Below are 15,932 nucleotides of genomic sequence, written 5' to 3'. Positions count from 1 at the left end.
CACCATTGGTTATTTTATGCAAAACCGGCCGAAGCCTTTCAATTTTATTTTCTCCTCATTTTTTCGAATTTAACAAACAAAATGAAAAAGTGAAAATTGTATTAATTTTAATAAACCAAATTTTTTTTGAATAAATTCGAATTTAATTCTTATTTTGGTCATGTTACAAAAATCCATTTTGTGATTTGCCAAACAAATGCACAGAATTGAGAAAACCCCGCAAAAAAAAGTGGGTTGGGGTTTTCCGCAGCGGGGTTTTCCGGGAAAATACGGGTTTTACGAACCCTGCTGGCTCCTGGCTATTTTTACACATCATAATTTTGCCCGGAAATCGAAATGTTAAGTGTTGTGATAAAAAAAATAAACAATTTTGAAGTGTGCAAAGATCGATACTCACGTGTCATCTTGCCTGCTGTGTTGCTCTTGCAGGGTGTACTTGCTCTGCCTGCGGCTGCCTGGCAGGTGCTGACCCTGGATGCCGATTGAACACTGGCTGGCTACGCTGTGGCTGCGCTTTTTGCGCTTCGCCTCCACGATAGGGTTGCCGGGCATTGTGCAGCTCGGCCTGCGGAATTTGAGTGCCGCCGACGGAATTATGAAGCCCGTGCTGCTGCCGCTGGTCGAACGGGTTAAAAGAAGAGCCTGCTTGCCCGCTGCGGGAGCGAGAGAGAGAGAGAAGAGACGACGCGCCTGTTTAATCTCCACACATCTGCTCGTACAAACAGGCGAGAACGGGCGACAACAAGAACGCCAGGCAGCTCCTTCCAACACACATATACACACACAAGTTATTATGAATGTGCGTAAATAGTGCAGCGGCCAAAACAAAAACTTCCGCCTCTCGTCGCCCGCGCCGCGCGCGCGGCTGCAGCGGCCACGGCGTGCTAATTGGCCGCCTGCACCCGCGCCCCACGGACGCACGACACCAACCAAAGTGCACTTCTATTTCCAGCGTTTGACGTGCGAAAATAAGCGTCGTTGACAGATCAAAATAATAACACACCGTGTACTTGACACGCTGAGATGAGAGATCCGTGTCGCCAGATTCTCACTCGGCCGGGCAGGAAACTATTTAGTAAGTTTAGTGCCTAACATGCATGGCATGAGTAAAAATGTAAATAACCAGATTAATCTGCACTGTAAAAAAATTATATATTACGCGATTTCTTCTAATATAAATTCCAATAATTATGTATTCATATTTTATTAACTTCGTAAGCAAAAGAAATGTTTCAAAGAAGAATTTAATCTCATAAAAATCATTATTATAAGTTTCAGCCACTGAAATTTTATAGAATAAAATGCAAAGTTTTCACGAGTTTTGTATGATGATCGCTGTCTCCCTATTGAAATTTTTATTTTAGAACAAGAGGTTTTATCGTTATATGGCTCACACGCCGTTGGATAGATATCGTCGATGCAAATAGAAATTTATACCATGGAAAACTGGTAAAATGTCAAAGTAATTCTTGATAAAGTCGGTAAAATTGAGATTTTAGTCGGAACGTATCATTTTTTTATTCAAGATACTGTTTTTTTTAAATGGTTAATCTCCATTGAGATAAGCAATCCGCTGATAACGAGCAACTCTCGAAAACTCCGAGTCCTAATAACATCACGAACGAATAGCATTCTAGAGTTAAGTGTTGTAAATTGTTCAAACCAAATATATCAACTTCTTGATGTATATCAATAATATTTTTCGGCTCTGCAAAGCAAAAAACTTGCACAGCAAAAATTAGTAATATTTTTATTTCAATTTACTGCCAGTCAACTCAACCAAAATTTGCCACTATCATCTGTGATTGCATTTTTTTTTTATAAATAATCAATTTTCATTTATTGGTTAGTATTTTTACATTTTGATGCAGAACATGGAAAAAATAAATAATACGATAGAGATATTAAAAAAATAGAAATTGAAATACGGTAAAAGTGTATTTCTCAATCAAAACTAATAAAGAGATGAATAAATTGACGTTTTTTAAGACGAAAACTAAAATTAAAATTTCATCAGGGAAATAAAAATATCTTCTAATAGAAAATTTAGTTCCAGTGCCTATTTTGATCGAGGTATTTTGTAAGTTTCAAATCAAAGCCTTTGCATTCAAACAGGTTTTTAAATTCCGTTTTGCCGTTTTTATTTCGGACAAAGGAAAATGTTAAAATCGTTAAAATCAAAAATCAAAACTTTCCAGTTTGCCAACGTAGCAGTTAATTAACTAGTAGCGTGCATAAATTGTGATTTATTAAAACAAGTCTCACGAGTATCACACTGTTATTAATAAACTACAAGTAATAACCCACGTATGCGTGCGAGCGCAGTGATAAGGGGGCTGTCAAAAAATGCCGGCGTCGCCTTGCTCGTTCAGCTGCGAATAGGACACTCGTCTTCGACTGCCGTCCAGCGTCTGGCGGTCTGGGTCGGCCGGCTCCAAGTCGTCCTCTGCGCTCCCCTCGTGCACCATCTCATACGGGGAGCGCGGACGTACTTCGTTCTCGTTGTAGGCCGAGTTCAGGGACGCCACCACAGCCGACATCTCAGGCACGTCGATCGTTTTCGCCGCCTGCAAGCAGTCGTTATTTTTTTATACTTCAAAGGGAGTTTATTTTGCTTCAACAGGACCGCCTTGATCATCCACATGTTGGATTTTTTTATTTCGATGCTTCTACTCGATAATTTATATTTTTAATTCTAATTCTAGATGAATAGAAGAAATTCATCCAGTTAAAAAAATAAACGCTACGTAAATTGTTACCTCACAAAATAAAATAGCGATCTAATAATATCTCATCATATGGCTAATTAATTAGTTCAAAATTGAATAACCAAAAGAGCAGTGAAATAATCATTTACTTTGGGCTACCAACCCCCAACGAAACCATCCTGTTATTTTATTGTGACCTTCCACAAAAAATCGCTGCTGTTATTTCCAAATTTGTAAATAATAACCTTTGCTTTATACCCATTTGCAACTTCCTTCAAGCAATTAGAATTCTTTTAATGCGCAGTAAAAAATAATTATAGTTTGAATCAGCAATTTTTGAAGCGGAAATTTTCAGAAACCTATATATGAATCGTTAAATTTGCAAATAATGATATATGATCTAATCTTTCAATAAAAATCCAAATTTCAAAACTTCCCAGCTGTTCATTATGTATGACATTATATTATATGCTACAGTCTTTGAGCAATACATCCTAATTTGTTTTGTTGCATGCATAAAAGGGAATTTTCCCGCAGCCAGGGAAGCCTCATAAAATCATAATATTCTTTCTCTCATCCGCAAACCTCATAAGAAAGGGACAATAAATAATACTCTCCGATGAAATAAAGTGAACCAATTACGAGGCATGATTTTACCTGTTGAGTGGTTTCTTCTTGGCAAAACACGTTAGCCACGTGCAGTCGGCCTGGCGGAGACCTTGTCGACCTGCAGCTCCTGAACTGCTCGTAGTCGACATGCTCAGGGTTCAATGCCCTTGACTCAGAGCAGCGTCTCAGCACTTCCTTTAATTCGCTGCTCTTGCGCTCGAAGGAGCAACTCTGCTGCTCCATGTGCTGGAAAAAGTTTTTGGCTGACTCGTAGCGTCGCTTGCTTTCCTCGACGCCCGCACCCAAAGACTTTTTCCGTTTTTCCCCCGCGGGCACCTTTTCTTTGGTGCATGGCGCGGATTTAGATTCGACCGACAGGAATGCGTCGCGTCGCGCCTTGAAGACGCCGCTATTGAATTCTAATAAAAAATCACAGTGACACGTAAAATAAATTAATTGTAGTTAGAGTTGTAGTCAAATTTTAAATTGGGATTGAATATTTAACATTTTTTTCTTAATTTTAATATTTATAATTAGGGAAAATATATTTTATTAAAAAAAAATAAGTCTCATTTTTGAAATGACTTGACTTGTTAAAAGATTCAATAAAATTTCATACCTTTACGCTCAATGCTTCCATTTTTGGAGAAATTTTTAATCTCTTTGTGATTATTGTCGTTTGTTGATTTCTTCAGATTCTTGTCCAAAACATTCAAACTTTGGGACAATCGTCTTGCAAAGCCCTCTACGTCATTGGTGGAATCTAAAACGGCGCATGAACAAATTATTTTGGTATATATACGCTTTGTGACAATGTGTTTTCTCTCACCATCAGGGACGCTTACATTCGCAACTTCAGCTGCGAGACTTTCAATTTGTTGGACCACATTCTCTACCGAGTGTCGTCTCTCCCGTTCAAAATTCTCGACCCGACTGAAGTTCGATTTGAGAGAGTCCAACTTTGGTTTCGCTTTGACCTTGGGTGGCCTTTTCCTGGCCACCGAGATCTGCTCCTGCTGCTGGGCACTGTTTCTCCTCGAATTTCGGCCCTTCCCGGAATCCACACTCTTCTTCCTTGTAATTTTTTCCACGTTAAAACTGGAGACGACGATCTTCTGCTCGCTTGGACGACGCTGCAGCTTTTGTTCTCCCTGCGGACCATCGTTTTTCTCGCACTTAGCTTCGGCCTGCTCGTCCACCTCCTCCGTGAGTTTAAGCTTGTCTTCGCTGTTCCTTCGCGACAAAATTTGCGTTGCCTTGTTGAAAATCTGCAGCGATTTGCGTTTGCTGCTGCGTTCCAGCAGCATCTCGCACACGGACTGGATCTCTTTGCACTTGCTGAAGAGGTCGTCTTGCAGCAAGTTTTGCAGCTTGACAGCATCACTGTCTCCGTCTGACGTGCTCTCGGGGACCACCGTCGAGCTGACCACACTGTAGTTGAGGCTTGTTTTATCCGAGCTCTTTGAGTGCCGCCTCCGATGCACAATCTTCCGCTTGCGTGCGGCGACGACGGCTTTTGACGCTCCTTCTTTTTCTGCGTCATCTGTTTTGCCCTTATATGAGGGTCTTCGTTCTGAAAGGCAAATCTCTTTCTTAAACAAAAAACTGCAAATCAATAATTCGAATTAAATTTTAAGTTTCGGAGTAAAAATATTGTTCTTAACACCTATTAAAAAATTAAACTAAGGAAATGTTTTGAACTATGATGCCTTGACCTCAGGGAAAATAATTTAATGATAGATTAGTCTAAATATTTTCATACGAGTCATCTTTATATACCTAAAAAACTTGTTTCCAAAAATGGTTGTTCTAAAAAAACTCCTTTTCATACAATGCAATTATCTTCTAGAAATTTAAGTGCTTTACCTAGAATCAATGTTAAAATGTGTCAAAATTACATATTATTTAAGTTATGCTCAAAACCACAAGGACTTTTGACCGAATTAGTATTTGTTAAAATTTAAAGAAAGTTTTACCGTAAAATTCGAAGGGTTTCCTATTTTTAGCCAATTTGGAGGCCTTTTTAACATTTTGCAAATATTTCACAAGTCTATGGATTATCTCCGCATCAGCTTCTTTTTGCAACTCGTTGTTTGTGAACTCCTGTAATTTTGTACAATTAAAACGAAAATCAAACTTGTGAAGGTAAATGTTTCGATTTAGTACGTTGAAAAATGTCCTGATGATAATATAAAAAATGGAAGCTTCTTAGTTCTGAGGTTAAATATCTACTGTGTCGGGTGATATTTAATACTATGAAACACACAGACCCACTCGCAGATTTATTTAGTAAGAGCCAAGAGCCCCTTTTGTTTTTAATAAACTAGCTGTTCTGAATTTCTAGTTATCTCTCGATTTTTGATAGGCATCTTTCAAATTCATTTTGTGCAATAATGTTTTCCAAGAAAGTGAAGAAATCGGCCAAAAATGCTGTTGAAAATATCTGTCTCAAGCGTTATATAGCAGAAAAATCAGCTTAAAAATTAACTAAAATAACTTCTTAAATGATAAAATACCAATAAATAACTCTTTGCTATTATTCAGTTAAAAGCACGTTTTTTCCGTTTAATTTTATTAAATTTTGTGATTTCCTAAGGATTGGAATAATAATAAAAGTTACCCAAAAATAATAACCAAGCCTTTACAAAAATATTCCTTACTGGATCGACGTGAAGGTACTGACGAGCCAACTGTTGACCTAATCGGATGTTCGGTAGAGTCACATGCCCGAAATGTTGGTACTTATCCAAATGATAGGTCGAGTCTGGGTTTGGTGCGATTGCGTTCTCCACGAGGACGCAGAGGATGCTCCCGTCGGCCCACACGGACGTGATGCTCGGAATCTCTTTGAAGGGCACCTCAGAGCGAACCCACTTGTGCACCTGTCGTTGTCTCGGGTTGAAGACTGTTTCGATGAAAAAAAGGGATCAGTTTCAACTCGCTCGATCGACTTTGTTTATTTATTTTATATTCGAAATAGAGAGAAGGCGAATTACTTGAAGAAATCGAGTATAGAGCTCCTCGAACGGTTGATCCGATTATGGAGCACAGATTGGAGGGTCGCAGTTGGTAAATAGAATCGCAGATGACCGATCCGATCTGGTTGAACAACAGCCAGAAAAGCGTGCTGCTCTCGAAAGCGACGCTGGCGCCTGCAGCCAGCGAGTCTCCCCTCCGCAAGGACGAGTCGGCCCTTTTTAGAGATGAGTCCCTCCTTTTGAGAGACTCGGCCCTCTTCAGAGGCCCCATCGGTCCTGCTGCAAAATTCCTGCTGACCAAATCACTCTTTGGGGAGGATATGCGATCTCGCATAGATGGGCCGTGCAAGGGTGATCGCAAACTACACTATTATATAGACAAAACAATAGCCACAGGCTAAGGTGTCTGATGATCCTCTGACACAGTCATATGCAAGAAAATTTAAATGTATCTCACTCTCAAATTTTAGCTTAGCAATAAATTTTATTTAAGTTGGCATGCATAATGTAGTGATGTACTTAAATAGAAAATAAATTATCTTTTGGCAAAATTGAATTATTTATTTGAATAATTGGCAACGTGCTTTTAAAAAAATATATTTTTTTTCATTTTTTTATTACTTTCCTTTTTTTTTCAGTAGAGATGACAAACTAATGAGGATCAATTTTTTGAGTAACTGCCCCCTACCAAATTAGTGCCCACTTTTATCAGTTCATTCAGAGAGTGGTGAATCAGAGAGTGCAATACATGTGCTGTTCACTTTAAGTTTGCCTCTAACAAAAGGCGGAAACATTTTTTCAGCACCTGGAATTAATAATTAAAATAAGTTGAATTTTTTACACTGTTACATTTAAGCATGCTATTAAATGAAAAAATTGTAAGAGATATGATTGTTTAGATTCGATTAAAGATTATCTGCTGAAATGAATTTTTTAAATGAAGAAAAACAAAAAATTTTTATGGGAAAAAATATTTTTAAGCAATTTTAATTTAGATTCAAAGTAATTTTACTGTGCATCAGCAGAGCAACTATGCCCCATATACATCCTCACATCCAGAACAACAACAAAAACACCTCTTTTGCAATTTAAAGCATTACCAGCGAATTGAAGATCTACAAGCTCTATTAATTGCGTTCTTAAAAATTTGTTGTATCCATCAATGACTACTTTTCTCACAAATAAAAAATTTACCAATAAACAATTTTACACAAAAATAAACTGATCCCATATCAAAAAACTTTTGCAGATGTTTGAACTATTCTAAATAAAAGTTTGCGATTCTTACGAGAAAACAAAATATTCAAAAATCTAACATCGAACTTTAAAAAGTTGGCGAAAATAGTGCCAAACCTGCCGGCAATCTATTTTTAGAATCTCTTACAAACGAACGAGCACGAGGGCGAGCTAAATGTGGGCGAAGTGATGAGAGGACAGTTGACCTGTTGCGTTACCTCTGATCAGGACTTTAGGGAAGGAAGGCGAGTCCATTCGGAGAAAGCCGCACCCCGGACGCTGAGGGTTGTCACCCGTCACTCGCGTTATGCTCAAACCGAAGTGGCGGCGGCGGCTGTGGCGACGGCCTACGCTCCACTTACCCTCCAATAATCTAATTAAGCTAAATACGTTAGCCTGCAAAAAGTGTAGTGTTGACCACTGCTCGCACACATTAGCCCGCCGGTCGGCGCTGCTGCGCACTCGCTTACGTAAATTTGATGCCATTGACGGTGCTCAAGGGAGGTGAAGGCGGCAATAATGCATACACATACACACAACCCGTCACCCCGACAAGTTCTCCTGTCTAAGCAAGGTTTTTCTAGTCAGCTCTGGGCCGCTATGATGCAACGATATTCACGGACAAGCCGGTATTAGCACGGCTTGCATTAAATTGGATTTTGTTAATACAAATTACACGGCACGCGATATACACACTATATAATTAACGTTCATATATATTGTACATGCATTGTTTGTTGTAAGCGGAAGTTTTCCAAGACACTTAAGAATGGGTTAATTCTGTTTGCCATGTTTTTCTTTACAAAGAAATTGAACGCAACTAGGAAAATACGCAAACATGAAGGGAAGAGGGAAGAACACAGAAACGATAAGCTTTTTTCAATATAATTAGAATGGTCTGGCTGATTTTGAGAAACTTTCCTTGTTTAGCTGTGTGTTAAATTTTTTCTGTTAATAAATTGGTCGAAAAGCTAGTTTAGCTTTCATCTTGAAAACATAGTGGAAAATTGCACACAGAGCCAACCTCACTCGTGCAACAACTTGGGTTTGCTTCTTTTGTAATAAAGTTTTTGTAAGAAACAGAGTAACCTCCTTTTTACTTTGAGTTGCGACAAAATTAAAATAATAAGCTCCTTAAAATAATGAAAAAATGATGCTGTAAAATCAACTCACTCGCTACAGCCATCAAATCCCGCAGTACTTGCATCATTAAAATGTTTGCGATTCTTAGAATCAGGATATCTTCTTCGAAAGAGTGGAGGCTTCGTTAAAACATGGTAGTACTAACAATAAGAAAATATTTTTACCTCCTTTTGACGAAAGGATACCAAAGGATATAAAAAATTAATTCCCTTTTCACATATTCGGTGGCTCGCACTTTTCACCTGCAAAAATGAAGCCTATTTGTAAACAAACAAACTAGCAAAGGCCTTTGAAAGACGTTTGAAACCGAGATGCAGACAGGAAAAGTCATCGCGGAAGCAATGTTATTAAAAAATGTGACGTTCGTGCGCGCGTGTGTTGTACATTGTACACACAGCGACAGAGATATTGAATTACGGCTGCAGAAAGCCGCTCGCCCGCCTTTGAGGCCATTTTCCTTTCAATTTTCTCTACGGCGTATAGGCGTGTGTACACAAGCGATCGAGTGAGTGAGCCAGCCGGCTGGATGGCTATCTAGTGGACAGGACTGAAGGTTTATTGGCTTTCACGTAAATGGACCCGTTTTATACCTGTTGGTCACATGCTCAAGTAGCAAGATGATGAGCTGCCACCGCTCAATTTCCTTAATACCAGCCGGCAAAGCCGCCAGATTTGCTCCGTTTCGCGGAATCGGCGAAGATTTTTTTTTAATATTGTGTCTTTCAAGAAATAATATGCCGAGGCTTAACAGACAAGTTGACTTTATTGTGATTGAAAGTTGAAGCAAAATGAGGTTCAAACAGGTGGGTGACGTGGTTAATTTAAGAAATAATTTAAACGATAAGAAGTTATTGTGTGTTTTTGCAAACTACAATCTAAGACGAGAGTCATCTATTTTCGTATGCCACACTCACACCTCCATTTCTCCGAACACCAGCTATCTGAAACAAATCGTCGAGTATCAATAAATATTAGCGGTGTGTTTTTGGCTGAATGTTACTTACATCACGCTCCTGTGAATTAAAGTGAAATTCCGTCCGTTTTCCGAATCTGCGAAAAATTATCATGTTGAAATTAAGTTTCATTTTAAATGTTCATTCTCACTTTATATATAAATAAATATTATCGGAGTAAAGAGCAGTGAGAAAGGGCACCATTTCTGGCAAACAACTTGACAAAGCCTTGCTCTGGAGAGCAAAGTCGAAATGGGTCTAATAAACTTAATTTGCATACTTACAATTTTAGTGAAAAACTAGTTGATTTTATTAAAAAAAAATACCTACTTTATTTAGGAATATTGAACTAGCAATTTTATAAAAAAAATGTAGCACATTTGCTTTGACAGTTATACAATGCAGACAATTCTCCGAACCAGCTATGACATATTTTAATATTTTTTAAGTATTCGTCAGGTTCAAATTATTAATAGAATTTATATGAAAAAAATTAGCAGCCAAATCTGCCTAATAAAAAAATTACAAAAAAATTGTCCATTCATTGATTGTACAGACGAAAATGGCATTACAAGACCATGGAAGGCTTAATTTCGCAAGCAATTTAGCTTAAAGATGAAAGTATTTTTAGTATTAGTATTTCGCTCACCGTGGCCTAGATCGTGCCTTGTAGAATCTGTTCAATTCGTTTAACTTCATCATTCGCAGCGCCTGCGATGCCTTGATGTATTCAACGTCGTCGTCCTCATAGGTCAGCGGGTCGCTCCGCGTACTGTGAACAAAAAGACACCCATAAAGGAATTTCCTTCAGCAGCAGCGTGAAAAGCAATTTTCGTTCTAATTGGCCCATTACCACTGACAAGAAATTAGTGGATTCGAAATCAAATTAGCTCGTGGCTTTGTAATCAAAGAAAGCTTGCACCAAATGCGCCGCACATTCGAAATTGCACCATTACGTCATCGCAAAAAGGCGAACGAAAATATGCATAATCATGTTTGCTCGGCGGCTTTTCAATGACATTCTCTACGCCAAACAAGCAAACACAGCAGTTTGAACTTCCCAAAGAAAAGCTGGTTGCGCAATGAGCGTTTCTTTTCTCTTTGTTAGCTTCCTTCCTGCAGTTAGTTGCATTTCCTCAGACGGCACTTATAGCGAGAAAAGGGTTTTGATTTTCACAATAATAGCAACCTTGTTTGCAGCGTTAAGAGTTTCCGTTCTAAATGATCTGACGAAGAGAAATGCCAACGTTTGCAGGAGGAAGTCAATGAAAAACTCAATATCCTCTTAGAAGTATCTGTAGTCAACGGAAGAAAATATAACATTTAAGTGCGACTGCAATAGCTTTGATGATATAAAGAAATGTTTAAAAAAAATTAACATTAGGATTTAAGTTGGATATATGTAACACTCAATTATGCATACATTCAATGAAAAATTCGTGCTTCTGATGGTGAAATTTGAAGTCCCGAATGCTTGAGATTCTTGCTCAATTTGTACTTTAAATTAGTCTTTTGGTGTTTTTTTGCGTCGTCACGTTTAGCGTCTCTAATTTGTATATCTTTCCATTGTCTGGTTGAAAATTTAACAGCACAATTCTTTGACATTTCCACTGCTTGCTCTCAGCTCTCAAAGCACCAGTTTTATAGGCATTAAAATATAACAGACTGGAGGACAATGATTGATAAATTAATGAAGTTGATGAATTCAACGCTTTCCATTGTTCCGTTCATGAATAAAAATTTGTTAGGATGCTTTCAACAAAACATAAAAACACTCTTTGTATTTTGTTAATTTTTCGACTGTTTTTATTTTTAGTTTTTTGGCCAGAAATTTTGCATCACATTCTTGACTTATTACGTTAAATGTATTTTTGTACTATCAAAAGATTTTACCAGTTGCTATCACGATATTTTGAAATTAGATCCACTTCAGAAGCAATGGACTTAACAAGCAAAAACATGTTAATTGGCATCCAGTTTCAATCCTCTCTGGTCTGTGAATTTTCAAATGTGCACTGTTGACCACAAGTCTCTAATTTCCTGGTTGATAATCACATTCACTGCGTCAATTCCCCTTGCCTGATGTAACACAATCCATCACGTTACACGTATGGCGCGGTACTGTTAATTTCTCAATAAATATATATTGACACCCGACTGGTGCGGATGCGTATACTCCTGGGGCACGGGACAATGGTAAATGTGGACGTGACGGGCTGATCGCGTGGCCCCATTCCAGCACCACCCCTCGTTCAGTTACCCTCTCTGAGAGGGGAGGAGGAGTAAATGTGCAAGAAGAGCTTGTGGTCCGCTTCGTTTGTATTCAGATTGCATAAAAATGCGGACGACACGTACCTCATTAAGTCGAGCCACCTCACTCTGCTCTATGCCGAGTAATTTGTTCGAATTTGTGGCCAGCCGGTCGCCGCCACCGCACCCAACCCCGATGACGTCAGTGAATTTTAATCGCTCTGTTTGGGGACATAATTGCGCATCTTGAAAACGCCAAAACGAAAAAAAATTATCTTGTCTGTCATAGAATTCGGGGACAAGGAAAAACTGCCTGACTGCTTTTGCGTTGGTGAATTTCAGTTCGAGATAAAAGCACAAACGCTTGGCATGTTTATCTAACACAGCTCTTCCCTCGGTCTGTTTGACCGCCGCTTTTTCAGATCAAACGTCACTTTTTGCAGGTTATGTTAATTGTCACCGTGCCAAAGCAAATGTCCTGCATAACAATGAAAAGGATTTTAATTTTGAAGCTGGGAAAAACTTAAAAAGGCCTTCTAGTTTATATATTTTTTTGAATTGAAGCTCACAAGATGCACGTCTTGTTTTCAGAAGTGAATTGATCAACTCGTTACCAAAGAAATTAAAGCCTGCCCACTGAAGAGTTATTTAATGATCCTGTTTATCATTCACTTCGTCGATCTCCCTGTTGCTAAACAAACAAATAATGATAAATTACATTTCCGTGATAACTGCATGGAGCAAAACATTGAACCGTGGGAAACATTTGCTTTTTGTTAATACCATCGACGAATGATATTGACATGAAAAGTGGATCGTAACGTACTTTCTGTTTTTCCCCATAGCAATTTTCAAATTATTGCCTCTTGTCAAATATTTTAGGATTTTGTGAATTTAGTTTTATGTTCCAGCAGGGCAACGTCCCATTTATTTTTATCTCACAAAAAACAAGTTAGTGTCATTTTTTTCTTATTTATTTCGCAATCTTTTGTTTAAAAAAATGTCGAACATTTTCCTGGAAGTTAAATCCACGTTTACCTGTCCCGCAAGAGTCCAACTTGTGCTTGTTACTGAGCGGTTGGCTGATCACCCAGCGCTTGTATTTGCGCTTGATGGATTCCAACCAGGGGCTGCGAACGCTTTTGTCACCACTAGACCCGCACATACACACTCGCCGAACGCAGCGGACCATGCAGCGCGGCCATATTGATTGATGACAACCGCTTTTTTGCGCAAATAGCCAATTATCGGAGAGGTGAAGGGTGCGCTCTTCGGCAAATGAGAATAAATTAGCGGCCACACATCTTGCGCTGTCACATTAGACAACTTGTCGCTCGCGGCGGCCTATGCTCATTATTGTGCGAGTGCCGGAAAATGCGAGCTGAATGCCAAAAGCTCAATTTGAGTAGGTTTAGGATCTGCACCCAGAACCAAGTTTCTTTCTCTCTGTTTATTTTAATTTAAAAGTAGATGCCGAAGTTGGAGAAGAATAACACACGAACACCGCGCGTTTTATTATTTTTCGTTAGCTACCGGAGTATGCAACCCGCGGGGATTGTCTGTTCAGCCGGCTGCATAATTTATGAACCCGAGTGAAGCGTTTAGCTGGCCTACGCTGCCTGAGGTCCACACCAAGGCGCAGTAGATTGAAAAGCCTTTCGTCGGAAAGTATAACGTGACGCGCGAAGCACCACTCCACGCTAATTGAGTCATGCTGCACACTTATCATGAGGAATGACGTGCGACGTGGTAAAAATTAAACTCGTTAGACAAAAGAAACCAACGTGCCAAGCCATTTGCTCTATCCTCCGCCGGGGCTTATGCATTATTCAGTAAACGCGTGGGAAGTTCTGTCAAAAAAGGAAGAGTTATGATTTAATATCGCATTTCACAGCACATTCCACCAGTCTACAGTGCAAAACTTTCTTTTAACAATACGGTTTGAAATTAGACACCTATTCGATTTTCGTGCCATCGAAACTAATCGTTTGAGAAATCAGATCCATTTGAACTATGAAGTGTAAGATTCCTTCACTACTAGGATTCTTCGAACAATTCTAGCATAAACTCGACTAGTCGCTCTTTGTAACTGGATAGACGCAATATTTGATGCTGAATTTTGTAGTTAAGCAAAGAGGCTTAAATAAACACCGATTTTCAAAACTAAATAAAAATTACAGAACTATCATAAAGCAAATAAATAGTGTTTTAATTGATTATGTTCAGGTCCAATAGATAAAAATTGGTGTCGATGAAAATACGTCTAGTTTAAAAATGATAAACGATTTAAACGCAAATAAAAAAGGAATTAAAACCATATGAGTTGATTTAATTTACAAATAGATTTAAGTGTAGGTATACTCCAATAAATTCATTTTTATCCATTCCTGATTTTTTGCCTACGAGAGTAGTCATTTTAAAATATATTTATAAATAAAATATTTTATTGTATGATTTTTGGATTTGATTTATTGAGGAAAGTATGTTAAAATTTTCTTTTCACTTAAAAGTGCATGGAGCTGATACATTTATCTACATTATTTAGGAAAAACAATAGATTTTGTTTCTTAAGTAAAACATATCAAACTAGAAATTAAATATTGGCTCTACTTGTCTGTGAGGAATGGACTGAGGATGACTGGCAATGAGCGAAACTCGGAAGGAATTTCAAATCACATTTATGCATGCTGTCCTTAGTCAATTCTACGCAGATTAGAACCCTTTCATTTAAAAAATGTATAAAAGAAAAAATAGATTATTTAATGCGAGCATAATATTTTTGGGCTAAGAAAAAACAATTTTAGGCGCAATTAATGAAATGCAACCAGAAAGAACAAAAAAAAAACATAAGAGAATATATCCCAAGTGCTACCTGGGCCTGGCGACTTGAGTGTAGTATTTGTCGAGATCGCGTAAGTACCTCGAGGCGCCGCCCATGGTGGACGTCTGCATGGGGTCCTGCTGGGCGCGGGCCGAGTGTCCAGCCTGCGCCAGCACCAGCCACAGCACCGCCAACGGCACGCACAGGGCGAGTTGGCCACGCGGAGACATCAGTGCGCACTTGTGGCTGCGGGCCGGCTACCGCTGCCTTAAATACCGCGAGCCCGACGCGTGCTGTCGCTCCTGCACTGCGCAACCCGCCGCAGTGTGTCGAACGCCCGACGAGTGCACGGCTGCCCCCGGCGCGCACAGTCACGCGGGGGCGGATGAGCCTCATCCCCGAATGAGGATAGCTGACCGAATTCGAGCAACAACAAAAGTCACTTCGCCATCCATAATAGATTAATAGAGGCTGCGATTTGCATTTTTTGATTAAAACTCTGGGCGTCATGAAAATTGAAGTTAACTCTGCAGGGTATTGCTATGTATAATATAATTGAAATTATCTGGGTGCAAGTTTGCAGATAACAGTTTTTCTCTTTATTTATACCGGTAACTTTTATAATAGATAAAAAGTGTGCAATTTTTTAAATATTACCAGAAGCAACAAAACTTTTTGCCGTAATTGTGCCTTTTACTTTGCTCTAATCTGCACATTTCATGCATTTAAATCAAGGAAAGATTTGCAAATAATTTTAGGAAATTCAACTTTATAAATTAAAAATTGTTTTAAATTTAAAATCTTTGTTAAAAGCAGAGCTATAGAATGCTTTGATAATATTATTATGTTAACATAGTTTCCCAATTTCTTAACGTACGAAAGGTTTTAATGACACTTCTTTTTTTTTGCTCTTTTTATCCCTGTTCTCTCGGACCGGTAAGGACGCGCACTGCACTAGCACGAATGCTGAAACCAGGGTCCCAGTAACACCGCGAACGGATAACATGGGCGCACCAGGCCGCACAGGGACCCAGCCCACTCAAGGGCCACTTGCCTCCGCGCCGAGAACTGCATTGAAACGCTAGACATTCGTCCCGTGAAGCCAAATCACGCATGATGGAAAGGTCCAAACCAGCAACTAGCGAGTCCCAGCCCGTTGAGCATACCTCCCATTGCTTTGACACTCCTGAGAATGCCTTAACAATGCGAGCGAACGGGCTGGTTTTGGTTAACT

At 39.0% G+C, this 15,932-nt stretch overlaps 2 protein-coding genes across 8 annotated transcripts; both read right to left on the bottom strand.

Annotated features, from left to right (window-relative positions):
• Window positions 1-576: 576 nt before the first annotated feature.
• Window positions 577-7,903, bottom strand: LOC135935171 (uncharacterized). Of its 5 annotated transcripts, XM_065477292.1 has the most exons (9): window positions 7,750-7,903; window positions 6,314-6,574; window positions 5,978-6,222; window positions 5,294-5,420; window positions 4,147-4,890; window positions 3,937-4,080; window positions 3,366-3,736; window positions 2,308-2,567; window positions 577-761 (listed from the first exon to the last, which is right to left on the bottom strand). In XM_065477292.1, the coding sequence occupies exons 1-8, from the start codon at window positions 7,784-7,786 to the stop codon at window positions 2,340-2,342; spliced, it is 2,157 nt and encodes a 718-aa protein (XP_065333364.1). In that variant the 5' UTR covers window positions 7,787-7,903; the 3' UTR covers window positions 577-761; window positions 2,308-2,339. The 5 variants fall into 5 exon arrangements, with proteins under 5 accessions (XP_065333364.1, XP_065333362.1, XP_065333366.1 ...); XM_065477290.1 differs by lacking the exon at window positions 577-761 and having other exon boundaries at window positions 2,265-2,567; XM_065477294.1 differs by lacking the exon at window positions 577-761 and having other exon boundaries at window positions 2,265-2,567; window positions 6,314-6,585; window positions 7,750-7,892.
• A 1,515-nt stretch (window positions 7,904-9,418) lies between these two features.
• LOC135935806 (uncharacterized) lies at window positions 9,419-14,982 on the bottom strand. 3 transcript variants are annotated; one of them, XM_065478368.1, is made up of 4 exons: window positions 14,798-14,982; window positions 10,277-10,399; window positions 9,679-9,724; window positions 9,419-9,615 (listed from the first exon to the last, which is right to left on the bottom strand). In XM_065478368.1, exons 1-4 carry the CDS (start codon window positions 14,926-14,928, stop codon window positions 9,562-9,564), a joined length of 354 nt encoding a protein of 117 aa, XP_065334440.1. In that variant the 5' UTR covers window positions 14,929-14,982; the 3' UTR covers window positions 9,419-9,561. The 3 variants fall into 3 exon arrangements, with proteins under 3 accessions (XP_065334440.1, XP_065334439.1, XP_065334438.1); XM_065478367.1 differs by having other exon boundaries at window positions 9,419-9,611; window positions 14,750-14,977; XM_065478366.1 differs by having other exon boundaries at window positions 14,750-14,976.
• Window positions 14,983-15,932: the final 950 nt, after the last annotated feature.

The sequence above is a fragment of the Cloeon dipterum genome, chromosome 2, assembly GCF_949628265.1.
Source record: "Cloeon dipterum chromosome 2, ieCloDipt1.1, whole genome shotgun sequence".
Taxonomy (NCBI): Eukaryota; Metazoa; Arthropoda; class Insecta; order Ephemeroptera; family Baetidae; genus Cloeon; species Cloeon dipterum.
The sequence above is the reverse complement of the archived record's forward strand: the minus strand, read 5'-3'. Positions and strand labels throughout refer to the sequence as shown.